We start from the raw sequence: 21,878 nt of genomic DNA on the forward strand, positions 1-21,878 counted from the left end.
TGCAGGTAAAAGGGAAATCCATTGCAGTTCTCAGGTTAACACACCCAGACTCTTACACAACTTCTCAAGCTTTATCTTCATCTGACATAAACCTTGTCGAGACTACGCTAAAACATCAAGGTTCATGTTCATATCAGTCCAATGCCGACTAGAGATTTCATGTTGTTAACAAAACAGAAGACATGCAGCATGTGTATGCACATCTATGATTCAGTGTTTTGCCATCAGTATCGGTGCTCTTGAATCACACACTTGTCTGTGTTGTTCTTATTTCCTCTCACCTTGATACAGCGTGTTTCCCCATAGTCACTGTCTGAGACGCTTAAAGACGTGTTCATCAGTCTGGCCAAGAAAATAACAAAAAGTCAAACAATGTCACACCATACACTCATGCTGTCTTTTCACGCACTTTGTTTGGTTTGGAGTGAGACTTGCAGTAAATCATCTGAAGATACAGGTACTGTATCTGCATTCAGCAAAGAAAAATGCTCTTTACTTTTAACATAAATACTTGCTTTGACAGGTACTGTATTAAGCAACCTCAGGCTATCCAGTGTAATTTTCTTACTATCTGTGGAAAATTCCCATATAGGCACAGTCTACGTATATTGCAGGTATGTAAAATACAATAGTTATAGTACGACAGTGCATTTAATGTGGTGAAATCTTTATATAAATCTTATGCATTTTATTCCTAGAATCACTTATCGTGACTTTCTACAATTATAAACAGAGTAAAGATGGGATAAAAAAGCAACAGGGGAGGACTGAGGTAAAGGGATGGTCACAAGGCTATTGCTTCAGCAAACAAACTTTGTCCAACATAAAACATGCTTTCATTTCTGTGCTGGCCAGTAAATAATGGTTTATTGAATCTATTTTTAGAGGGCTGCCTTGTACAGGACATTCTTCACACTGTTGATGTGCTTGCTGATATTTTCCCAGTGCTCTAAGGATGTGACTCTGTGGAACCATGCTGATTCACATACACTTTAGTGTGTGTGTGTGCTTGATAGGGGAAAAAGTATCACTCAGATGCCACTCTAAAACTCAACAAAAGACTCCTTGTTCCATGCTTACGCAAAAACAAACCTGTGGAAAATCGTGAGTTGCCTAGAAAACACTCCCCAAAACAAACCAATAAACATGCAAACAAACCTGAAAGGAGCTCTGTTTTCTGAAGCTTGACCTTTTCTTTTTGGCACGGTCTCTCCAGACAGTCATCTCTCGTCTTTTATACAGTACGAACCCTAAATGTCCGTATTTATTCCTGTAAAATATTGTAACATTAAATTAACATTACATTATATAAACACAGTTAAACAGGCATCCTACAGTGACACATATGCAGCTTTGTTCCTTTCTTCTTTTTCTTGTAACTTCTTTCATTGCATCATTTATAAACACGTTCACATCTGTTTTAATCATTACTATTCTAATAAAAGAGACTGTTTAGTGTGACTGTACAGTACTGAATTCAGTGTAATACTTCTCAAGGGTTACGTACTGATTAGTATGCAAGTGGTCAATATTAGTACATTCCAGTGTCTCTCCTGTGGCCTCACGGGAAAGCAAAATGTCCACTGTTTCAGACATACTACACTCATTGGTGTACTGTTTTTACATACTAAACAGAAGGAAAATAGGCATATTTGGATAGAGGGAGCTATCTCTTAATACATTTCTCAATCTTCACCTTTCAGCACACACAAGAGAACATACATAGAACAATAATAATCGTATCCTCAGCGGCATATCGCTTCCATTCAAATAAATGTGAAATATCCTTCCTTGTCACATTCACTTAAGCACTGTAAAGCTGCTTTTGAACATCACTGATTGTAACATATGAAATAAAACTGAATTAAAATTGACATGACAAAACATCTTCCCATTTCACAGCAAACAAAGCATAGACATCTATGTAAGGACTTTATCAAACATTGTGGGATGCAGGATATTACATCATTATGAAAAGCTGTGGCTTGCAGCGAAATGAGTAACTTAAAATGAAACGAAAAAAGTTGAGCAAAAACATCTGGAAGCAGACTTGAAGACTTTTCTAAACACGTGACCAAGTCTAAGGAATCTCGTTTCCAAGTTGATATTATGTCATAATGTCAAATATGTGGCTACTGGTCACCGAACGTGATTTTAAATGAGCAGAATGAAAAGTGACATTTTGCCAGCCTACAAAAATGTAAGAGGCCTACATACATATTGTGAAGCGGTTCATGAATAATACCAACGGACTTTGATTATACGTGGTCGCCCTATTATGGGATGTCGACATCAGTGAAAGTTGTCTGGATAGATCCTCAGAAAGAAGTGAGTCAGAATTTCGTTTTGTTCTGCTTTGTGACTGATGTTACAGCCATGCGTCTGAACGTCATGTTATTAATCATGATTTCAACATCAAGTGTTTTAAAAGTACAGTGCGTCAAATATATTCTACAAATTCAAAACTTTATATAAAAAATCCTTTCGTGATGCAAACTGTCATGTAGGGTGTACTGCCATCCTGTGGCGCTACCGTTTTACGCTGTATTATTGTTAGCATTAGCATATTGTTTCGTGTCTCTTCATTGTTCGACATTGTGACGAAAATGACATTTGTTCTCTAACGCAGACATTTCATTGAAGATTAAACGAATTAACGCTACATTTCTTAAAACAGTTAAATCTGTAAAGGTAGTACAATAATCTATCGAATTAAAATAGACAGTTATTTTAAGATATACATTTTAGCTATTTAGAAACACTTATACATAATATATCTAGAGAATTTGATCAGTTTCATCTATAAAATCGTGAGAGCGTGTTTATTTGTCTAAAATATTTACGGTGTTATCGTTATGCATAAATTAACTTACTGGCTTATGTAACGTTAGCTATCGTCTCGTATTTACATTATGGAAATAAGAGTGAACCAATGTGGAATTCGGTTTAACATTATTACAATATGTGCATATAACCAGAACACGTAATCACAGTGACTGAATTTTCTGTAAAAATGATCAATAAAGTCAATCCCTCGTGGAATGTTAAGAATCGCATTCTTGACGTCATAAATCCAGCCTTTACCTACGAGGCGCCGTGGCTTAGTTGGTTAAAGCGCCTGTCTAGTAAACAGGAGATCCTGGGTTCGAATCCCAGCGGTGCCTTTTGACCTGTGAACAGTATAGAATAACTTTTTCATTATGTACATATCCTGTTGCAATGTGTAAATACTTTACAGTACCAAGCCTTACATGACATGTTTTTAGATGACTCTATAATTTGACAGACTGAGTACTTTTACATGACATATCATTTATTGTAAAAGTAGCTGATTCTACACTTTTAATGAGTGCATGTTACAAATAACAGAATTAGAATCGTACAAAATGTAATTTAGATAGTGTCAACTATATTATAAAAATAAAATAGTATGGTTATGTTTAAAAAAAATTGTAAAACATATCACTATTGAGGATTTTGTTAATATCCTAATATTACTTGCTACATTGGCACAATGCCTGTTAGCACCTTAATAATAGTGTATCTTTCCCATCACAGCTTAAATTTGTTTTTCAACAGGCAGAGGATTCTGTAACTGCTGGCCATGGAAATTGTGCACTGCCCACTCCGTTTCACTGAGGACGGTGTAGTTGAAGGTCTTGTAATTGAGCATGTCTCGAGCACGGAACATCTTGTTGGATTCATACAGATTGCTCCAAAAGTAAGGGAGGGGCTGGAATCCTCCCAGCTGGGCAAGCTGATCATTATAGGCCCATTGCTCAGAATCCAGTTTAAGGATGTGGCGGGTGGAAATCCCACGAGCACGGCGGGCGGCAATGTCCAATTCAATGTCTTTCTCCATCTCCTCGCGTGTTGGAAGGGAGAAGGAGCCATCTAATACTGACAGGACAAACTGAGACTAGGGAGATAATTGAAGGAAAAGAAAGACAAGACCCATAATGATTTCAAATCATAAACACAGAGGACAAGAATTATAGTAAGAATTTAAAAGCATCTCTAAAAAGGACATAAAAGGCAAATGTAAAATATGTTATACTGACACAGAAAGAAGAGTGATCTATTCATTCATTTTATATTCTCGTAACCAAAATAATCTGCTTTGTCTCACTACCTTACTAACCTGAATGTGGAAATGTGGGAAGGGGCATATAGCTCTGCAGATGCCCACTATAAAGAGTGATGGGTAGGCTGGAGGTATTAGGAATTTGTAGAGTGGCCAGACTAGGTGCTCTTGGACTTTTACACCCACTTTCTCATCCAGAAAAGGAAAGGTGAAGTTGTAGCCTGTACACATCAGGAACACCTCTGGCTTGGCCCTCCTCCCATCTTTGAACTCCAGAGAGCCATCATCTAGTAAAGAAGTGACTGGAGGAGCCTGCTGGACTCCTGAAGGGAGGGAACATGTCAAAGGATGCTGTCCGTGACTTAGAATAACCTGGTGATAAAAAGAGTATAAGTTGAATAAGACTAGAAGTCTAAGAAAGGAAATTGTGATGTAATAAAAATCTGAATAAAAAATTGTATGTTGTTTTTAAAGGTCCAGTGTGTGGTTTTTCGGAGGATCTATGTATTGACAGAAATGCAATAAAATATACATAACTTTGTTTTCAGAGGTGTATAAAGACCTTACATAAAGAAGCGTTTTTATTATATACTGTATATATATATATACTGGACCTTTAACTAAGCAATAAAGCTATAGACGTAAACGTTTGACCCCTGGTCTGGTTTTAATTCAATGCACTTTTGCTCACTATGCTTTTTACATTTAATAAATTAATATTTTTTATAGTAGTCATATTCAGTGTGCAGACTTGTTGGACATTTTTTTCTTCATGCACCTGAGGATAGTGTTTCTCTGACCATTTCACTTTCATTTATGCACATACTGAACCATGCAAAATCCTTATACATTACAAATGGGAAAACAATTTAACACTGTTAAGACCTTAGCATCAACATTGGAGAGCTCCATGGCAATATCTAGCCCAGAAAGACCAGCTCCAAGCAGAACCACTGATTTTCCAGCCAAAGGTTCAGCATTTCGGTAATCATGACTGTGCATCAGGGTCCCTAAATAGACAGAAACATTTAGACAAACACGTGATTTTCGTAAAATCAGGTTGCATTAATGAATTAGTTCACCTCTGTCATTACTTACTTACTACCATGTCAATCCAAACCTGGACTTACCACTTACCACTTGTCTAGTTAATACAAAGGAATTGTATTGAATTGAACAGGGACTGCCAGTGAATGATTGGACTGACATGTGAGTATACAATAGACAACTCTCACTTTTGGGTGACTATAATCTTAACTCAGATATGTAGTGCAAGCATTTAATAGTAGTACTGACATTACTAAAAGAAATTCTGTAATTTACCATCTAATAGCTAAGTCTTGTCTTGACAGAGCTAGAAACTGAAACGTTTACCTTATAAATCTACAAATGTTAAATAGTATAATGATTAACCAAAATTGGGTCTGCTCTCCAAATACAGTCATGGTTCAATCAAAAGCTTTAAGCAATCCCATACTGATAAACTGATAACATGTTGCAACACCAAAGGATTCTTCACAAATTTGCAAGTCTAGGCACATATCAAGCACACTGCAAATCACACAGATTCTTTCATGATTTTATTTTTTTTGCTAAAATATACTATGTGATGTGTGGAAGGGAAAACCTTTGAATTTTTCCAGTCCAGGTATTGCAGGGATGTATGCATCATAAAAATGTCTGTAATAAAAACACAAATTTTGTTTGCAAAATAGTACATTCTGTTACTTCTAAATAACTACTTACATCTTCTTGCCAAAGTATAAAATCAAAGCGGACTTTTATATTACAGATAACAGTACATCCTATACATGATTAAAATGCAATCATTTTGTTGCATCATAAGTTACTGTTTAATCCACTTTGCTTATTCAATGTGTTTATTGATCTGACCATGCAAATTTGAACTGCAATGCTTCACGAAAGGAATCTTGGAGCATGTTTTCTCATTGTATTGTGCACTTACCCATTACACACCATAACAGCGTCAAATCTCTCCGTAGTAGATTTGCTTTGGTCTAGGCCATCATTGGAAGTGACATTCCAAGCCAACCCATTCCAACCATCCTTTACTTTCACTGGAGTCACTGAGGCCACCGTGGTGCCAAACTTAATAGAAAAGAGTGAACACCTTTAAAAGCTTTATGTAATGTTTAGACTAACCGCTATCAAGCATATTAATAAATCAGTAACATTTCAGACCACCGTACAGGTGGCCATAAATTCTCCAGTAGTTTTCCACTTTGCAATCTCAATGGATCATAAATGTACAGTAAAGATAACTGTTCATCAATGTAGCACAGACTGATTTGTCATGAGCAGTGAAATGAATGATTACGTCAAATACCATGTGAAGTACAGTATTTTCACCTTTTATCTGGTATTTCTTTAATGTGCACAAAGAGGTGTAATAATAAAAAAAGGCTAAAAAAAGTTTGTACCTTTATATGGTCCCACAGACGAAAATGGTGACAGTACTCTTCAAGATATTTTCTCACTTCGGTGTGATGGACAAATGAGGGGAGATGTTTAGCAAATGGAAAATCAGGGAAAGACATCACCTCCTTAGGAATATTGGTTCTGTCAAGTGAAGACAGAATACACAATAACACAATAAAGAACTACAACACCGTTTTGAAGACATTAGATACTGAAAGAGGATAAAATGGTAGATATCGTATTTTACATTTGCAACACAAAGTATTTCTGTTAAAATAAGGTATAAATTATTAATATTGTTTTTGACCAGTTTTTCATTTACAAATGCAAAACAAAGCCTTATACATTTATTAGTTTTATTATACTAATAAATTGTTATATAGAGTTGTTATCCTCCATCTCTGTATGAAAGAGAAACATCTTGCTAATCACTATCAATCTATCAGTATTATAAAAACGTTGTATGTTCTTCCCTTTATACTGACGTGTTGCATTTCTTTCTTTATATATGTACATCTAAGGCTTTTGATAATAAGATTTTGGGTATTCACCTGAGGTCCCTGTACATGCTGCTGTGGATGGGTAAGCCATTGTCGTAATACCCCACTTTTTCCTCATAGACCCACGTCCCTCCAATGTTCTTGGTCACTTCGTACACTACAGGTGGCGCAAATGTGTCTGGTCGAGAGAGAAGATGGCGGGCAGCGCACAATCCCGCAGCGCCGGCCCCGATGACAGCGACGCGTAACTTTCCCAAGCCGGACATCTCAAGGTAGTGTTCGGATATAAACTAGCAAGTTGACACCCGAGGAAACAAACAGAAAACCAAACAATAATTTAAATGATGTACCTGATTTGAAATCTCAATAACAATCTGAATGATTTCCCTTACTGTATTCCAAGCTAGTATGTGCAGCTGTCCTCGAATGGTCAGTAACGTTACTGAACTGAATGCCTTCTACCCTTCTAATTATATAGCATACGGTTTGGAATCTGTCCAGCTGTGCCTCAGGCAACTCAATCAGATTAACCCATCGTGTTTTAAAGCCCCCCTTCATTGCAAACCAACCACCAAAAAACAGGTAAAGCTTAAACGAATAGACGTTTAATATGATTGTGAAAGCGGCCACGCTGTAGTATTGCTGATAACAGTTGATAAAGAAATCATTTGTGGAAGACTAAGTTACAGCAGCTACCTCCACATTTGAATGCTTTCGAAAATGAAAGGAAGTAGTACAGCTTTTTCTACAGTCAGTGCACCATCTACAGGCAGTTTTCGGTATCATTTAATATGGAGACAGATCAGTCTAAAAAATACTACATTTACAAAACACAATTCATAAATTCACAGCACAATTCACATTCACAAAATCAGATTCGTAAATTCAAAACACAATTCATAAATTCACAAACATTTTGCCCAAATGATCACACAAATATATCTCGCAGAAATGTAGTCAGAATGTTTTCACAAATATGTATATACCAGGTTCTTGAATTACTTTCCAAAAAACATTTGTGAATGTTGTTACAGTTATTTATGGATTGGTGAATCTGCATTTGCAAATCGTCACACGTGTATGGATTGCTTTGAATTTGTGTGTGGTATTTTTGAGACGTTCCTGCCACGGTCAGATTCACACGTATCTTTTTTTGAAGGACGGCCTGTTTAGCCAATCACATTGCGCTTATTATCCACCAATCAACCACTACTTCCTGGAGTGACTCGAGAAGCTCAACGCTGCACAGTACTGTCAAATATAAATACTTTTATGTGGTTTTGACATTTCCTAATCAATTATTATTCAGCATTATCTTATTTTAAATTGATGATTTAAGCATGATTAACACCAACCTTCTCTGATACAGAAAGCAGCAGGTCATCTTCATTCATTTTACTGACTGGGAACTAGTGTTGTCACGGTACCAAAATTTCAGTAGTCGGTACCAATACCAGTAAAATTCCACAGTTCTCGGTACCAATTTCGGTACCAAAGCAAAACACCAGTACATGCTAATTGAAACAATTTTATTAATAAAGCTCATTGTTAATATAAATGTATAGAAAGCAATTCCATTTTGTATACATGAACTATAAGTTAATTGTTGCTGAAACTGTTGTGTGCTCTCTGCTGATGCTGATGAACATCCTGCTCAGTCTGCTGCTGTATAAGACAAATAGAATAAACTTCAGTAAGTCAGCTGACTGAATAAACATGCATATGCAATATTAAAACAAACCTCCGTTTTTATACTGCATTTACACAAGATTACTTACATTAAGGTAACTGTATACTAAAATAATAAATGCAACAGATATATTTTTCTTTAGTTTAAATGTGGCTTTTTAAACCTAATAGAGTTACAGTATCTATCCAAGACATACACATTGCTAGTCATATAGTTAGTATGATAGTTTTCTAGCACATAGATTTCAGATAGGTCTAAATAAAATAGGTACTGTAAACCCCACCCTGTCCTCCCATTTATTTTACCCCATTACAGTTATAAAAGCATTAAATGGTTAATAAGGACACTTGACTGGATTAGCATTGGCGCTAACAAATTAACACGCAAACAGGGATGTTTATTTTAACGTAACCTTTAAATGTAACATATGCTACAACATTCATAATGCAAACGCGAACAGAATTTGAAACTTACCGCTTGAATTGTTAACTTAAATCCGGATGTTTCCTCCTTTCACCACAAAACTCTGTTCGTTTTCTTCGTGATATGACTTTAATCTGAAGTATTTCTGTGCGCATCTCTTGTGGATCGGAGCCACGCTTATCCGCTTATCACATCTTATTGAGTCTATAAAAAGTTTCCGACTGACAACCTGTCAGACAGAGCATCAGTACCCGGTTGACCCGGTACATCGGTGGTACCGGGTCTTATGAAAATTAGGTACCGACAACTTTTTTATTTTTAGGTACCGACTTGGACCCGAAGTACCGGTACTTTTGACAACACTACTGGGAACACTGCAGCACGCAGGCCTAAAATAAACACAACGTTATCGTTGTCGTCCGCTGTGTGGACGCAAATATAGTTATAATATGAACAGAATGGCCGTTTAGACTATGACGACCTGTCACGTCTACTTTGTTTCGCCATAGTTTTAAAACAAACAGAAAATCTTTATAATAACACAATGTCTAATGTTGTTTTGCGACGTTGTTTCTGGATCTGACGTTGTTTCTGGATATGATTCTGCAAAGCATGCATCTTTCACTCAGACCCCCTCATAGCACATGCACAAACCAGTGGTGCAGTGTTTACAGACTTTATTTCTTCAGAAAAGCAATAGTGACTAGTGACATTTTGAATAAACAGCTTTCAGTGAATTGAAAAATGTCTCTCTTGCCAGTCTTTCTGGGTTTGGTTTCAGAAGAGAGAACGTACCATAGAATATGTAACATAGTCGTAATTATATCCTAATGCTTATATGATAAGACATCCACAAAAACATGCAAAACAAGTAAATATCTGTCACGAATGGCGTGAAAGAACCCAGATGCAGGCAGGCAGGGGTGAAGGGGTTAAACAAGATATAGTTATTTTACAAAAAAAGCACGAAACAAAAAACACCCACAATGGGGAAAACGAAACTGAGATATATACACTCACCTAAAGGATTATTAGGAACACCTGTTCAATTTCTCATTAATGCAATTATCTAATCAACCAATCACATGGCAGTTGCTTCAATGCATTTAGGGGTGTGGTCCTGGTCAAGACAATCTCCTGAACTCCAAACTGAATGTCAGAATGGGAAAGAAAGGTGATTTAAGCAATTTTGAGCGTGGCATGGTTGTTGGTGCCAGACGGGCCGGTCTGAGTATTTCACAATCTGCTCAGTTACTGGGATTTTCACGCACAACCATTTCTAGGGTTTACAAAGAATGGTGTGAAAAGGGAAAAACATCCAGTATGCGGCAGTCCTGTGGGCGAAAATGCCTTGTTGATGCTAGAGGTCAGAGGAGAATGGGCCGACTGATTCAAGCTGATAGAAGAGCAACTTTGACTGAAATAACCACTCGTTACAACCGAGGTATGCAGCAAAGCATTTGTGAAGCCACAACACGCACAACCTTGAGGCAGATGGGCTACAACAGCAGAAGACCCCACCGGGTACCACTCATCTCCACTACAAATAGGAAAAAGAGGCTACAATTTGCACGAGCTCACCAAAATTGGACAGTTGAAGACTGGAAAAATGTTGCCTGGTCTGATGAGTCTCGATTTCTGTTGAGACATTCAAATGGTAGAGTCAGAATTTGGCGTAAACAGAATGAGAACATGGATCCATCATGCCTTGTTACCACTGTGCAGGCTGGTGGTGGTGGTGTAATGGTGTGGGGGATGTTTTCTTGGCACACTTTAGGCCCCTTAGTGCCAATTGGGCATCGTTTAAATGCCACGGCCTACCTGAGCATTGTTTCTGACCATGTCCATCCCTTTATGACCACCATGTACCCATCCTCTAATGGCTACTTCCAGCAGGATAATGCACCATGTCACAAAGCTCGAATCATTTCAAATTGGTTTCTTGAACATGACAATGAGTTCACTGTACTAGAATGGCCCCCACAGTCACCAGATCTCAACCCGATAGAACATCTTTGGGATGTGGTGGAACGGGAGCTTCGTGCCCTGGATGTGCATCCCACAAATCTCCATCAACTGCAAGATGCTATCCTATCAATATGGGCCAACATTTCTAAAGAATGCTTTCAGCACCTTGTTGAATCAATGCCACGTAGAATTAAGGCAGTTCTGAAGGCGAAAGGGGGTCAAACACCGTATTAGTATGGTGTTCCTAATAATCCTTTAGGTGAGTGTATATACACAAAACAAAAGACTTCCCACGTGGGGGCACAACGTAAAACCAAAGAGAAGCAAAAAACCTAACTCAAACGTCTACAAAAACATGGCAGGGAAATCAAGGCAAACTCACAAAACTCACAAAACAAGGACAAGGACAAGGACAAGGACAAGGACAAGGCAGAGAACAGGCACCAGGGTGACAAGGCAGAGAACAGGCACCAGGGTGACAAGGCAGAGAACAGGCACCAGGGTGACAAGGCAGAGAACAGGCACCAGGGTGACAAGGCAGAGAACAGGCACCAGGGTGACACCACGAGCACATACACAACGCAATACACGAGCACAAGACAAAGAAACAAGAGGGTATTTAAAGGAAAGACAAACGAGGCATAACGACACGGGGCAGGTGTGGGAAATCAAACACTCAGGGAAAGATAACAAGGAAACGAGAGGAGCGGGGCCAATGACAAGACACTGGAGAGAACGTATATTATTGTCAAAAGGACAATAATATGTTTCTCTCCACACATAACCAAAGGCTTTGCCATGACTCTGCTACAGGACCAAGAAAAACATGACTAAATGAAGCAGAGCCATGACAATATCAGTGGATGCAAGCAACAATAAATACATTTGGCAGTAATTGCAAAATAAATAAGGCAATTTTATTTGTTAATATATCCAGGGAGTAGATGAGCCTTTCCTTGAATGGAAAGTCTTCACAGACACCAGGGCTCTAGACTCATTTTTCCCACTGGTCGCACTGGTGCGACTCACTCTCTCAGTTGGTCGCACCAACTTACAATTTGGTCACACACTTTTTTATAGTAATCATAATGACCTTGCATAAAGACCTCAGTTGATAATTTGTTCTGTTAATTTGTCACTAAGTCTTTTAAAATAGTCGGCTATAGAACGCTCCATATTTGTGCTTTAACACTTGTGTTTTATGCACTATGCACTTTGCAAAAAGCTGTCATTTTCCCACTGGGCTTCATTTGCCAGACCTTATTTTTAAATAACAGTCTTTATTTTTACCACATACAATTAAATTAGCTAGCTCAAAATTCAAAAGCAACTCAGAACTAAATTATTATATATGTAGCCTACATGTCATAAATAAATTTTAAATAGTAAATCTTACTAATCTTACTAGTCTTGTTAAATGGTCTAAGCATGCTTGTGTTCTGATGTGTTTTGAGTGACTGATGGGTTCAGACAGTGAGTCACATGAATTCAGTGTTTGACATATGAGTTGTTTCAACAAAATGAATCGGTTCAAATGAGTCATTAGGTTGCGAATCGGACATCGCGCTGTTTGTTTTTCACAGGTGTTAGGACATCGCAAAAGATAGAAATTAACACGGAAAATACTTCACTGGATAGGATTTTTCCTTCATGTCAGCTGCATGTGCGGAACACTTGTCGGGGAAGAAAAGGCGACATGTTTTTAACAGAATACCTGCTTAATAATAACAAAAACGAAAATAATAGATCAGTCCTTCTGTACATGTGTAGTGTTTGTTGTATTATTTGCCTGTATTAAATAAATAATAAGAAACACCCACCACAACTGAAACTTGAGACTGCATGACTACAGGAAAATCTCTTGCTTAGACTTTTCTATCAGCTCCTATTAAGGAGAGAGAACAATGTGTCAAAGGTCTAAAGCTTAAGTTATAGTCGTGCGTAGGACCTACGCCGTAACCTACGGCGTAGCCTACGTACGTAGACGACGCCGTCGTGAACATTTATGGTTCTGCGTTGAGAGTATGCGTCGTACTGCAATTACACCGCCGAAACGCTAGATGGCTCTTTGTGTTTTCACGGGTTTGCTCTTCTTCGCCGATGTTTTGTGTGTATGCTAGTGTTTGCAAGCGATGGAAGCTGATCGCATCTTAACGGAGTTGGAGCTGATCGAAGTAGAAAAACAGTTACTTTTAATTAAATCACTTCAACAAAAAGCTAGAAACCAGAGATGTTGATGCTCGCCATGTTGTTCTTTTGTGGACTCTGAACTTGCCGGAAGAAGACGCCAGAGAAGAAGACGCCAGAAATGCGTAGAAGGAAGTACGATGCTGCCAAACCGACTAATCACAGCGCTTGCGGTCCGCGTAGTGTCCGCGTTGAGTTGACTCGTTGTTACATTTTTGGAGAGGTGCGCGTCAGGCTACGGCGTAGGGTACGCACAGGGTACGCGGCTCTGCGTAGGCTACGCCGTAGGTTACGGCGTAGGTCCTACGCAGAAGTAAAAATCGCCCATAAGTTGTGTGGCACAGTTTAAATTCATCACTGTATCTAATGGTTTATTAACTGCAGTTAGAACATCTAAGTAGCTATTATCTACCAATACACATTAACTAAAGCTGACTACTGGATGTATGAGAGGTCAAAAAGACAAGAAATGCAGTCATTTCAGCAACAAATGTGGTTGAAAAATACTGAAATAAATGTGCTTCGGTGCTGAAATTCAATATTTGAAACTACCATCCCCACAAGTCATAATCCACGCCATTTCCCTTCTTTCATTAACATATCAAAGCTTTAAATATGCTTTGTCTTGCAAATCGCGATGACATGCTGAAGAGGTAACACATTGCATTTAAAATATAACAGCAGAGGTTCCAACGCCCTCGAGTCAACACCCCCGAGCCCCGACTACAATATTTAAAATGACTCTATTTTATCGCTCAGGCATACGTGTCAACATCTGTTCAAATGTTTTATTAGGTGAACCGCAAGAGCAAAGTGTGTGGCGACTCTATTTTAAAGGCTCTGGTAACTGCAACTGTACAGTCTTCTTACAAACACCAGTTCAAAACATGTTCACCTTCAATTCAACACTGCCAGCTGAAAGACAAGCTTTATGAATATTTTATGAGATATTACGGTGGCGTATTGCTGCCACGTACATTTGTTTTTTTTCCCACTCTGTTCTGTTTTTTTCCACTCATTTGTTTTTTTCCACTCAAAATGTTTGTGAATTTATGAATTGTGTTTTGAATTTACGAATCTGATTTTGTGAATGTGAATTGTGCTGTGAATTTATGAATTGTGTTTTGAATTTACGAATCTGATTTTGTGAATGTGAATTGTGCTGTGAATTTATGAATTGTGTTTTGAATTTACGAATCTGATTTTGTGAATGTGAATTGTGCTGTGAATTTAAAAATTGTGTTTTGTAAATGTATTATTTTTTAGACTGATCTGTCTCCATATTTAACGCTATTTAAAAACGAGTTGCAATGCTGGCATCAAAATGTAAGTTAGTTTTTGTGCATTGATTCTAATGATGTCATATTTCGTTTTTTGCTATCAGACGAAAGTTCTACAATTTGTTGAAATTAGGTTCGATTGTGATGCAATTTTCAGATCCTCAAAAATACTTCGCAACGCTGCGAGCAGGGTTCGAACCTGCGCGGGGAGACCCCATTGGATTTCAAGTCCAACGCCTTAACCACTCGGCCATCACAGCACCGGATATAGTGTGGGTATAATGGGTAATGTATAATCTAGCTTTTACTAAACAAAGCCCAAACTGAGGATGTTTTTTTGTTTTTTTTTCTCAATGAATTCCATATCGAACAAAAGATAAATTAAGTGCATTTGCAGTTATTATGATTAAATCATAACGTTACCGTATCGTAAATTGATGCTGAGAGGACAGACGCAGATGCAAACGACCTCGCACAACCAGATGAACGTTAATATGGCGTTCCATACGGTTCAAAAATATGACTTTGCAGCACACACTCGTCTCACTGAACGTGACGTTCCATACGGTTCAAAAATATGACTTTGCAGCACACACTCGTCTCACTGAACGTGACGTCTGCGTCTGCCAAACGTGACGTCTGCGTCTGCCAAACGTGACGTCTGCGTCTGCCACTTCACTCATTCCTCTGCATGAACGTGACGTCTGCGCCTGCTAAACGTGACGTCTGCGTCTGCAGCGCAAAACGGACGGAGCTTGATTTAGTCCAGCTCCACCTCCGTGAGTTTAGTGAAGCGCTATCAAGCGCCCCCGACTGGCTGTTAACGTTAATGTAAGTCTGACATGCACCTATGTAAACAATTATTAACAGAAAATAATTGTATACTTTCTGTTTGCCACTGTTAGTTAAAGCAATAAACACACCGCCATGTAATAAATACATGTTCGCATGAATTTGACTGATCTTAAATTAAGATTTTATTTAAACTAGCAACTAAATGCCTCTTTATATTTAAGGCTTTTAACTTGAGGTTATTTAACATAAAAAATATAACTTAACACAATTAATACTTTTCAGAAGATCGCATGACATTACCTTCTTCTGCGTTGCTGCCACCTCTCCCATGCAGACACTGGCACTGTACCTGTTACGACCCCCATAAGTCTAGGGTTCAAAAGGAGGCACGTAACAGAATAAAAATGGTGTTGTGTGTGTGTGTCAGCTGCAAGACTTAAGATCACTCAATTAAAAAAAGATCTAAAAAAACTCAAATGTCAAAGGAAGCAAAATAGTTATTTTATTAACAAAATTGTTGAAGGGTTGCAAGCTTCAAGAGGGGGGTTAAGCCAAAATAATAAACAAAAGACACTCTACCTAGTAGGGAAAGTAACTAACTAGACTAACACAATAAAAAGAAGCAAAATACAGCAAAATACCCTACCATCCTTACTAACAGGAGAAAACAAGAACAAAAGAAAATAAATTGGCACCCACCTCTCTACTAACCTTTTAACTTATGTGTTAACAAAAATGGATCAGTTTAGCAATGAATACAATAACAAAAACACTTAAATAAACTTAAGGGATATGGGCATTTTTCAATAATTTCATATTCGAATATTTGAGCTAATAAAAAACGAATATTCGTTTATTTAAATTAAATGAATAAAGACGTAATTTTTTACATTTTTCATAACGCACTAATATTATATCCTGCATATAGGTTTTTTAATGGTGAAAAGATAAGCAACGTTTGAATTTTTTTTAAATACATAAAAACTGCATTTAAACATGCGCAAAGCGAAATCATACAAAAACCAGACATACAAAACTAAACGAACAAAACACAACGATATATGGTTATCTTGTTTATTTTGTTTTACATGTTCTTGATAAGAAAAACAACTAGGTCTATTTTACTCTGTGAAAGTCTGTTCAACAAGTCGACGGTTAACAAGCCGACAGCGTAGAAAACGCGCTGCTCGTCTCTAACTCCCGGTAACAAAACCCAGATCTGACAAGAATATCTGGCTTTATTGTTTATAATGTTAATAATAAATAAAGTAAACAGCCTTACCTCCATGCCGACTGTTAATTGATCCTAAAAACTAAGACGGAGCCATTGTAGTGATTGTTTATTACGCGACAGTCATCTGAGGAAGAATTACTAATCCTGTTGATCACCACGGCATATAAATATTGTTTTCTTTGTCGTTTCATGGTCTGTGTCTGTCTTGTTTAGCTTTGCATTGCATTTGCATCAATAAATAAAATCAACTAGGTAGCCTAACTATGGAATTGCAGCGAGTTTTAAAACAAACAAACAAAAAACATTTATTTACAGGCGAATGGTAAAAGGTTTATGCTAAGGCCAAACTTATTAACATTAGTTGCAGTGAAATGTACCCCACATTTTAATGTTTCAAGTTGTTGAAATCAGCATTAGTTGGCCTAATATATTTCTAACAACCGCTCTGAACAAGTTATGGAAATAAATAAATGAATCATTTAATATTACGTTGGTATTCTTATTCCAACTCATATTTAAGTAATGTTAACGAATTTTGTGGCTCACGTTTTTAAAACATTTTAATATGGTGATGTGATGAATAATTACCTGTATCAAATAGTTCATAACAAATGCAATACAGGAATCTATGTGTGCACTGAACCCATCTTGTGTTCCTTATGGCCAAAGAACCGGGTCCCCATTTCCAACATCAGGGCAATAATTAGGAAGTTTTAATGGATTGGAGATGTTGCAAATCTGCATGCCTGAAAGAGAATGCGTGTCTTTATTATTTTAATGCACAGCAAGGAGAATATATTTGAGATGGAGAATTGCAGAAATAAGTTGAATTTTAGTGTCAGAAAAATAAAAATAAAGGAAAACTGCACCTCCATCACCACAAGTTGTTTGGGACACTGTTTACATTTACATTTAGTCATTTAGCAGACACTTTTATCCAAAGCGACTTACAGAGAGTTCAGGGAGCAATAAGCGATATGTCATACAGGAGCAATAATACAATAGGTGCCAATACAAAGTTACTAGTTTCAACAAAAGCTAGACCACTACCTGTTGAGAGAAAGAGAGAGGGTTAGTGTGTTTTTCTTCTCATTTGTCTGTCAAGTATTCACAGAAGAGATGGGTTTGAAGTAGTTTTTTGAATGTTGTGAGAGATGTGGTTGACCGGACTGAGTTTGGAAGAGTGTTCCACGAGGAAGGAGTTGTGAAGGAGAATGAGTGGGAAAGTGATTTACTGCCCTTATGGGAAGGCAATACAAGACACCGCTGGTTTGCTGAAAGCAGGGATCTTGATGGGGTGTAGGAGTGTAGGAGGGTGTGAAAGTATGCCGGTGCAGATCCAGTGATAGTCCTGTAGGCAAGCATTAGTGACTTGAATCTGATACGGGCTTCATCCGGTAGCCAGTGGAGAGAGATGAAGAGGGCCTTCACATGAGCCCTTCTGGGCTGTTGGAAGAGGAGGCGTGCTGCTGCGTACCGAACCTGTAGTGGTTAAATAGCCTTTGCAGGAAGACCAGCAAGGAGAGCAATTGCAGTTCAAGAAACAAATCTTCTGCTCTCATGCAAAAATAAACTCCACCATATTAATCTGCCATACTGAAACTTCAAACAGTACTTGGGTCTATGGCCATATGAAATGAAAAATACTTTTTTTTGGCAGCAATAACACAAGATTTGGTGCACACAGGGATAAAAAGTGCCCCATGTCCACAGTTAAATATACCACCAGATCTTCATTGTTGTGGACCTACTTTTATACCAGAGGTTCTATACATCTTGTTCAGATACATGGCATCATGTAATATATCAAATACCAACAGATACAAATAAAAACCTGACTTGCTCTTTCAGAAATAGTATAAGGGTCATGGTTAGTTCACCCATCAGCACATTGGTTCAAAACAAACATCCAAATCAACAAAAATGGGTCACTGAACACAAAATCAAGATCCTACCAGCCATCCATCCCAGTTCCCTGATCTGAACTAGAAAATGAGTGGGATGAACTGAAGATCAGAGAGGACCAACATTTGAAGAATCCGGAGAAATTCTTTATGAAGGAATGGACTCGGATGACTCTTAATGTGTTCTCAAACCTCATCAGACTGAAAAGAAAACACTCAGAGCTGATTTTCTTATAAATTGAGGTTGTGGAGTGTATTAAATACAATGGTGCCAATAATTGTGGCTAACATGTATGGAAGAAAAAAATTTTTTTACAATGTGATATTCCCTTTACTTCAAATTGTTTTCCTTCAATGAAATCTTGGAATTTTGTAGATGTTTGAAATAAAAGATCAAAATGAGAAACAATGCAGATTTATTTTTACAGCCTTCTTTGCTCATATTTACCAAGGGTGCCAATAATAGTGGAGGGCACTGTATATCATGTGTGCAAAAGTTGATCTTGAAACACTGTTTATAATATAATAGCTACTAGTAAAAATTATGATTAAATAGGGCTTGGTAAATCATTTAATGTTGCGTTTCTGCCACCTAGTGGAAAGAGAGTACAACAAAGAGGATGGAAAAATATATCTTGCATCATTCTATAATGTATCTATAAAGCACTATAGAAACTGTATTAAGCACTGGTCACAATTATTTTAAAGTGGTGTGTTTATATGTTAGCAAAAGGTTGAAACAAAACTTTTTATAATATAATATCTACTAAAAATCCTGAAATACTGATGTGAGACTGATGTAAACACTGGTGGCATGCACGGATAATGATGACTCATTATATCCGGCAAAAATAAACGATTACACTAGAACAATATAAATATCTGAAATCATTAATAACATATTATAATAATATGTTAAAATAATGACACGATATAATAATGATTTTGCAATATATCATGATTATAAGCATTTACAGATGTGCAACAATAATAACACAACGTCAAGGTAACAAGACCCGAACCTATAGGTTCTTAATGTCTGGTTTACTATCTCCGTTGGGACAGTCTATAGGCGTAATCATTTTATCCCCTAACCAACGCACACAGAAGACAGACGCAGACGTCACGTTCAGTGAGACGAGTGTGTGCTGCAAAGTCATATTTTTGAACCGTATGGAACGCCATAGACACTCTGCATTAAGCCGTGTAGAGTAGCGTGTTACAATACGTGTTAGCAAAACTGAAAACAAATAACTTCACTGCTACACGTGAATGACGCGTGACGTCTGCATAGACGCTTCACGGCCACACGTGATTTACGTGACGTCTGCGTTACGTCAACGTCTCGTCTGCGTCTTGAATTCAATGCAATAAATAGCAGAATACAAAAACAGTTAAGACGTGGAGTGAGACATTCAGTGAGACGAGTGCGTGCTGCAAAGTCATTTTTTAGGACCGTATGGAACGCCATACGTTAACGTTAACTTACACGTTTTACCGAACCGTTCGTCACATGACCGTTGTTGCCAGGAGCCCTCCTCGGTTTTATTTTTATAATTTATTTTTCAAAAAGGCAGGTTTCGTAATTCTGAGATAAATAAATAGGAAATATAATAGCTTGCTTATTTAATTAACGTTAACTGTTATTCACAACTCGGCCTAAATACATTTTCCCAGACTGACACTTCTAAATTACGGCCGAGTGTCATGGGAAGTTAGCCAGGCTTTAGGCCTTCTGCGTGTGAAAATTGTGATTTCAACTTTTATCCACCCAGAACTAGAGCTGTAGTGTGCACTTCAGTTACTTCCTGTAGTTTTTGTCAATGTCCAGCAGGTGGAGATAGTAACACATAAACGTCGTAATCTACAATATTGACCAAAAACTGAAATCTAATAGAATATACAATCACAATTTTATCGGGTTGCACCAATAAAAACAGTGCAAGACAATAAAATGAGAATGTCATATAAAATCTAATAATTTTTAAAGTTAGAAGTGTATCAGGAACATCATACAGTACATTAAATAATTTTTATTATATTATTATATAGATATTATTAACAAGAAATTTCAGGATGTAAATTTCATGTTAACAATAATGTAGCAAGGCTGTCAAATGTAACGTTAGAGGAGTTTTCTACAGGGTATTTCCTGCTGTGTGCTAGCACATGTCTATCTTACATTTCCAGGACTGATATTGCCTATAAATTATATCTCACCAACCCTAATTAATTAATGATTACTCATAGCAAGGACATTACTTAGTACGAAGTCAGTTTAGGAAATTCTGGACATTAGAACAGATAAGACCATTTGAAGTCTAAACCACGCCCAGTATCATGCAATGGCTCAGACAAATATGTCTCTGTACAAAGATCAATACACCATAGCCACGCTGACTTTTATTGGTATTTTGTTGAGTTTTGTTGTTGGCAACCACATATATTATAGACGCATATAATGCCAGTAAAATGCCTTAATCTGTAAAAAAAAAAGAAAGGAACCACTGAGATTCTAAATGTTAAAAACAGGATTACATAGTTTTTCACTTTTCAGTTTACACTCAAAAGTTTTTGTGACAAAATAACTTAAATCGAAGGAATTCAAGTCTTCACTATAAAATGAGATTTTGATCTGGGCCTAGAAGTGAATGACATTCTGTTCTGTTCTGATTGACATTTCTGGGGCATCACCATAGTAGGACAAATTAGAATGGTAGTCAAAAGTGCCCTAGAACTGTTTGCTTTCCTAAATTCTTGAAAATATCTTATTTTGTGTTTAACAGAAAAAAAATGATACTTCTATTCCTATTATAGTCAATGGTGTCCTAGAAATGTCAGTTGCTAACATTTTTACAAGCACAAAGAAATTTGTCCATGTTTGCAACAACTTGAGTGTGAGTAAATGATGACAGAATTTTCACTTTTGGGTGGACTATCCCAAAATGCGGAAACCATGTTGGACAAAAATAAGCAATTAAGATCACTGCTCATTGCGTAGGTACATTACAGTAAGACAGCAATAAATGTTGAGCTATAAAGCACAACTTTATTACACTTTACAAGAACTGAACATATTCTGAATTTTATAAAGTGCCATAATGCTGCAGCCAGGGGTTGGGTCAAAAATGGGCAAACCCACCGTTGGATTAAATTAACCTAGAAAATAAAACAAGACAGCATTCTGGGTTAAAATAAAACAGCATTGTGGATTAAAACAACCCAGCATAGGTTCATTTATAACCCAACGGCTGGGTTCATCTATCGCAGCGTTTGTTTCATAGTGACTTTATTAGCTACTTTTAGGATGTGGACTCCCTCTCATCCACACTCATCCCCCAACCCCCTCCCCCCCCCCCCCCCCCCCCCCCACA

At 37.5% G+C, this 21,878-nt stretch overlaps 1 protein-coding gene and 2 non-coding genes across 4 annotated transcripts; 1 reads left to right on the forward strand and 2 right to left on the reverse strand.

Annotated features, from left to right (window-relative positions):
- Window positions 1–3,090: 3,090 nt before the first annotated feature.
- trnat-agu (transfer RNA threonine (anticodon AGU)) lies at window positions 3,091–3,164 on the forward strand. The gene has a single exon. It is a non-coding gene; the product is annotated as a tRNA-Thr (tRNA).
- Window positions 3,165–3,217: 53 nt separating this feature from the next.
- On the reverse strand, window positions 3,218–15,124 carry zgc:77439 (uncharacterized protein LOC378987 homolog). 2 transcript variants are annotated; one of them, XM_057342951.1, is made up of 8 exons: window positions 14,995–15,124; window positions 7,075–7,313; window positions 6,526–6,664; window positions 6,051–6,193; window positions 5,712–5,764; window positions 4,970–5,094; window positions 4,142–4,456; window positions 3,218–3,919 (listed from the first exon to the last, which is right to left on the reverse strand). In XM_057342951.1, exons 2-8 carry the CDS (start codon window positions 7,287–7,289, stop codon window positions 3,560–3,562), a joined length of 1,350 nt encoding a protein of 449 aa, XP_057198934.1. In that variant the 5' UTR covers window positions 7,290–7,313; window positions 14,995–15,124; the 3' UTR covers window positions 3,218–3,559. The 2 variants fall into 2 exon arrangements, with proteins under 2 accessions (XP_057198934.1, XP_057198927.1); XM_057342944.1 differs by lacking the exon at window positions 14,995–15,124 and adding an exon at window positions 7,416–7,518.
- Window positions 14,750–14,831, reverse strand: trnas-uga (transfer RNA serine (anticodon UGA)). The gene has a single exon. It is a non-coding gene; the product is annotated as a tRNA-Ser (tRNA).
- Window positions 15,125–21,878: the final 6,754 nt, after the last annotated feature.

The sequence above is a fragment of the Triplophysa rosa genome, linkage group LG1 (genome assembly GCF_024868665.1).
Source record: "Triplophysa rosa linkage group LG1, Trosa_1v2, whole genome shotgun sequence".
NCBI classification, from domain to species: Eukaryota; Metazoa; Chordata; class Actinopteri; order Cypriniformes; family Nemacheilidae; genus Triplophysa; species Triplophysa rosa.

Bases quoted from the DNA above. Each gene is read 5' to 3' on its own strand.
- zgc:77439 (XM_057342951.1), bottom strand. From the start codon at position 7,289: ATGTCCGGCTTGGGAAAGTTACGCGTCGCTGTCATCGGGGCCGGCGCT. The intron at 5,095-5,711 runs GTTTTCCCTTCC...CTGTCTATTTAG, and splicing joins TGGACTGGAAAAATTCAAAG to GGACCCTGATGCACAGTCAT. The intron at 3,920-4,141 runs GTTAGTAAGGTA...TTATCTCCCTAG, and splicing joins TCCCACATTTCCACATTCAG to TCTCAGTTTGTCCTGTCAGT.